The following is a 6,119-nucleotide window of genomic DNA, read 5'->3' as shown; positions in this document are numbered from 1 at the left end:
GCCCTCGTGTAGCTTTGCGCGAAATTCAAAACAAACAAACAAAACACTCGTTGTTAAAAAAACGTAATAGCTAGGTAAGTCCTAATGATCGTACCATTTTCAAATCCCAGTATAATCTCAATATGTCGCACAGAACCATTCACGTTAACGTAGCAGCATATTAGCTTAGTACATTTATAGGTAATTATAAAAGTAAAAAATAAATTAAATGATTTTTTTGTTAAAATTTAGCTCTAACCATCAAAAGTTAATATAACTCAAACATTCAGAAGTTTTGGATTTTCCTATTGTCTAAGATTGCTATGCCTACTGTCTAAGTTTTCGGGATTCAATTTGAAATGGGTTTAAAGGGTGAATTTCATATAGCTAAGAACATCCGCAGCGAAATTTGAGCTTTTGAAAACTAGTGCACAATGTAAGTCACAAATCGAATGTTCATCAAGTCGCTATAGATGAGAGTTGTGTGTTACTATATATACTGAAATCAATCAGGTAGCTAAGATTATATATACTGAAATCAATCAGGTAGCTAAGATTATATATACTGAAATCAATCAGGTAGCTAAGACTATACGCATGAACGATATTCCGAAAACATACTGTGGAGAATAATTTCAAGCGCCTGCAGCAAAGGAAATACAAGCAAACAATATATCAAATTTTAGTCTATAATAATGGTTTTATTGTATGTCTTTACTTTCTTTCCAAGTTCTTTATTCTGTGTAATGACTTCTCATTGGCTGCCCGGGAAGAGAGGAATCGTTAGAACTAACATATACCAAGTTTCAGATTATGAAAAGGATACAAATGCAGTATACCATGATTCCAAATTTCACATGCCACTTACTATTCAAAATGTTATATACAGGGAAGAAAACTTCCATTTAACACCAATTTGTACCAGCATCTTTATCGCCCCTAGAGTGGATACAGATACCGGACCAAACTGATATAAGATACTGTGAGTCACCTTAAGCTATAAATAAAATTATTTTATTAACTGTATTTAATCTAAACGCTAGAGGAGCTCATCACCGGCCAAAGTATAGCTTCTCCTCCATCCATTTAAAGAATCTAATTATGTACGTTCGTCACTGCTCAGTACAGATAGCGTTGCGTCGTTCCTAATTCCTAAAGGAAGCAAAAAAAAAAAGGCGGTAGCAAACACTTTTGCTTATTACTTTATTATAATTTGTTATTGTATCCAACGTAAAAAAGGTGATGATAATATCATTACTTCTGCTACTACTATTATACACTTCAGTAACCTGGAACTCAACTTGCCAGAAGCTTTCTTTCCTCCAATAGTTTGCTAAAGGATCTTCCAGTAATACAGAGGTATGTAAATACGAATGATTATATTTATGCAATAACAAAGGGGACTAAAATGGTATCATCCGCTATATTTATGCAAAGGAGACTAAAATGGTATCATCCACTGTATTTATGCAATAACAAAGGAGACTAAGATGGTATCATCCGCTATATTTATGGAATAACAAAGGAGACTGAGAAGGTATCATTCGCTATATTTATGCAATAACAAAGGAGACTAAGATGGTATCATCCGCTATATTTATGCAATAACAAAGGAGACTAATATGGTATCATCCGCTATATTTATGCAAAGGAGACTAAGATGGTATCATCCGCTATATTTATACAAAGGAGACTAGGATGGTATCATCCGCTATATTTATGCAAAGGAGACTAAGATGGTATCATCCGCTATATTTATGCAATAACAAAGGAGACTAAGATGGTATCATCCGCTATATTTATGCAATAACAAAGGAGACTAAGATAGTATCATCCACTATATTTATGCAATAACAAATGAGACTAAGATGGTATCATCCGCTATATTTATGCAATAACAAAGGAGACTAAGATGGTATCATCCGCTATATTTATGCAATAACAAAGGAGACTAATATGGTATCATCCGCTATATTTATGCAAAGGAGACTAAGATGGTATCATCCGCTATATTTATACAAAGGAGACTAGGATGGTATCATCCGCTATATTTATGCAAAGGAGACTAAGATGGTATTATCCGCCATATTTATGCAAAGGAGACTAAGATGGTATCATTTGCTATATTTATGCAATAACAAAGGAGACTAAGATGGTATCATCCGCTATATTTATGCAATAACAAAGGAGACTAAGATGGTATCATCCGCTATATTTTTGCAATAACAAAGAAGAATAAGATGGTATCATCCGCTATATTTATGCAATAACGAAGGAGACTAGGATGGTATCATCCGAATTACCTGGTGGCGCCATCTCCTTTCCAAGTAGCCGTCCCTAATCTAGCGGTGATAGAATAGAGGGAATGAATCTAGTTAACACCACCCACCACCAACTCTTGGACTACTTTATTTCTAACGAATTACTAATGATTAACGAATAGTAAGATTTACCGTTACATTATAACGCCCTGAACCCACAACCCGCAGATCATGAGTCGAGCGCCCTAACCATTAGGCCGTGCCAGATCCTGATTTTGGTTATATAACATATATTTAATTGCTTTCATTATTTATAATAAGAACGAATAGATTATTAATAACTCGAAGTGATTTTTTTCTATTACTACACATTTCTCTATTTATCATGATCAAAATTTCTTGACAAGTTCAAACAGAAGACTAACAGGTAAATTCTACAATTTATCTGTCACCACTAAGCACATATGTGTTTAAAAAAACTTGAAAAATAATTTGATTTTCTGTTGCCTGATTCTTCTCGTTTCCTTTTACAGGTTCTACCAATAAAGAAACACAACGGCATTATGGATTTTCCCAATAAAATATTATCTGAGTCTGATTTTCTTAATGAACTGTTTTCTTTGATAAACAGCACTTATGATGGTTCAAACTATTCGCTCCCTTGGTGGTTATTTTCTGACTACGAGTACGATTATTTGACAAACCAGACGACAAACGCTGAAAACAGTTCCGATTCAATGTGGTTTTTGTCAGACGACGAACTCGGCGTCAATATCCTAAAATATTTCAACGTAATATATGTCCCGTTTATTGTCATTTTTGGAATGTTAGGTAACGCTCTTTCATTTAAAGTATTCTTCTTCAGTCGGCTTAAGCTGCGATCATCCAGTCAATACTTGGGCTGCTTAGCGGTCTCAGATTTTGGCTATTTGTCTATGGTTCTGATTACTTACTTTCAAAGCCAACAATATCCGGTAAGTTTTCACATTTAATATTAACATTGTGTTCTTTATAACTATGATCAATTGTGATCTGATTTAAACTTCCATCTTGAGATGTTAGACATTATATAAAACAGTATTATTGGTAATTAACACGCTGTAGTACAATCCTTAAAATAGTCTATAGCTTAAATGCACATTTTCCAATCCAGATTATTACAGTTGAGCACTTTATCTTAACAGTTAGCGCATCGAGTTTTTCTACGCCACCTAGTAATAAATTAGCAACTACGTTTCGTGGACTTAAAGAAATTGGAAACATTAGTCTGCATAATACGGAACTACAGATTAGATGTATTTGCGATCTCTGCTAAATCAAACGCCGTTGTATAGAGATTAACTACAATATTTAGACATCATTAATAACCCATGAGGGATAAACCTATCGCAGCTTATCTCGTGATTACCATAACATAGAAAATACGCAACAAAATAAAGATATGTGTTTTTCTCTTGAAAACAGATTTCCAAAAATCGGTTAAGATCATACAGCTCAAATATAAAATACACCTATTAAGACCCAAAGATATAGCCAAGAAACTTAGTTTAGACCTTGACATTTTGTTGAAAGGCAAACAGTGAAATGTTACTTCTAAGATGTTTGCTTCATTCTGAGTTACTATGTTACGTATCCATTAGGAACCGTAGGAGTACTAGATGAAGAGCCTAAATGGAACCACCGACATAAAGTCACCTTAACACATTCAGGGGATTGCAGGGGCACTGTTACTTATTTCGTTTTCACTAATTATTATTATAATTTTCTTCCTAAGATTGAAAACAGTCTCTTACAAGTGTATCGTTTTAATTTTTCAGTTCATTTCATTTAGGTAAGATCAACGTGCTTAAAATTTGAGATGTTCGAAAATTTACCAAAATTCTAGTTCATATGTAACAATTTTTACGAACGTTTTAAATTTCACAACCGTTTTTTTTATTTACATTTTCATTTATCGTTTAATATAGTAGCAAGTATTTTCCGACTACACTTGTATAAAATAACTTTATACAAGAGTAAGACTCGATTGAAATTACGGTGTCTTATTTACCTAAAACCCAAACATGAATGGCTTATGTTTTTACAGGCTCTCAACTACGACGTAGTTTGCAAATGTGTCCAGTACTTGTCTTCTGTCTTCAGCTGTTGGTCCGTATGGTTAATCGTGTCTTTTACTGTGGAGCGTTTTCTGGCTGTAAAATTCCCACTTTTAAGACCCCGACTGTTAAGGCCTTCTCGAGCACGACTTGTTATTTCACTCACAGCTTTTATGAGCATCTTGTTAAATTCTTACATCATACTTTTCGCTGGAATCTCACGGTTACCGGACACAAATCTGCTCCAGTGTGACGTCCTCCAACAGTATGAAAGGTAAGATTGTATATGTATATATACTAGTGTGGGAAGGAATTTTTTATAACTGAGCATGACTTCAAAGTGAATTTAAGAGAAGGAACCGACAGGAGATTCAAACGAAAGGAATCATAATATTCCTTTTTTTCAGTACTCTGTATTTTGATTGAAGTCAGTATCGAGATTATGTGTTATAGGCCTGATTTTATTTGTCTTGCAGTAATAACAATGTGGTTAGTATATACATGTATGTACCTAACTTCGTCACGTAGTGATTCTTAATATTAATATTGGGACCATTACACACACATATACATAGGTAAATTTATATATACATGCCTTAACATTAATATTGGCACCATTACACACACACACACATACACATAGGTAAATTTATATATACATGCCTTAACATTAATATTAGCACCATTACACACACACACACATACACATAGGTAAATTTATATATACATGCCTTAACATTAATATTAGCACCATTACACACACACACACATACACATAGGTAAATTTATATATACATACCTTAACCTATCTCCAAAAAATAAAATATATGGTTTTGTACTTTTGTATTAAGTTGATTTTTTGAACCTACGTGTTTTCTTAACATCATACCATAATCTGTCTATTTATTGCTTTGGACCTATCTGTCTACATATATATAAAGCAGAGTTGTCCATCTGTCTGTCTGGTGTCTTAACGTCACAAGTTCGTGTGAGGAACTGATTGAATCAATTCAGGTAGACCCTAAAAGATTAAGTTTAAACAAAGAAACAACCGGACGAACGAGTCGAGTACTACGGTCTGATCGCTTGTATTCAAGTAGACATGAAAGGTGAATAACGCACACCGTCGCGTATTCCACGTAACGGTAATGAAACAAATGCCCTGCGTGATTGGGGTATGTTTTGCTATCTATTTATTTGAATAAGAATTGCCCATTCGTCTGTCTAGCTGGTATCTTGACGCTATAAATAATTCAGAGGAACTGGTTAAGTCATTTTTGATTACATTTGAAAGAGGAACTCACGTGGACTCCCCAAAAATCAAGTTTAAATGAACGAACAAGCAATTGGACAAAAGGTTCGTGTATGGCATCCATTTATTCTTTTTACTACGTGAACATGACACTAAACGAACGTGACGTTTATTTAATGCCATGTGTGGCAAGGGTACTTTTGCTTAGGGATCATATTCAGTCAACAAATAAATGTCACGCGAATACACTTTCTAGTATATATATGTGTGTGTGTATATATGTTCTAATGTTGTTTTTAATGACTGTCAGAACTAATATACATCATTAGTGATATGTTAAATTAATTATACTTGTCAAAAGGCGTTAGTGTTAGGCCTATCAAATATTTAACACTACATTCTTCATGTAGTCCCTTAGGAATTGTCAAGAATTAGAAGTGTATATAATAACAGTATTCGCACCACACTATGGTCACCATATCCATTGTATAATAACAGTATTCGCACCACACTATGGTCACCATATCCATT

At 34.0% G+C, this 6,119-nt stretch overlaps 1 protein-coding gene across 1 annotated transcript in view; it reads left to right on the top strand.

Annotated features, from left to right (window-relative positions):
• Positions 1-2,803: 2,803 nt before the first annotated feature.
• Positions 2,804-6,119, top strand: part of LOC106468727 (thyrotropin-releasing hormone receptor-like) — a 13,915-nt gene continuing 10,599 nt past the window's right edge. Inside the window, exons 1-2 of the mRNA XM_013929171.1 lie at positions 2,804-3,214; positions 4,327-4,610. Of these exons, the coding sequence (XP_013784625.1) occupies positions 2,804-3,214; positions 4,327-4,610 (695 nt within the window). The remainder of the gene's footprint in view (positions 3,215-4,326; positions 4,611-6,119) is intronic.

Source organism: Limulus polyphemus, unplaced genomic scaffold, assembly GCF_000517525.1.
Source record: "Limulus polyphemus unplaced genomic scaffold, Limulus_polyphemus-2.1.2 Scaffold3137, whole genome shotgun sequence".
In the NCBI taxonomy this organism is placed as follows: domain Eukaryota; kingdom Metazoa; phylum Arthropoda; class Merostomata; order Xiphosura; family Limulidae; genus Limulus; species Limulus polyphemus.
The sequence above is the reverse complement of the archived record's forward strand: the minus strand, read 5'-3'. Positions and strand labels throughout refer to the sequence as shown.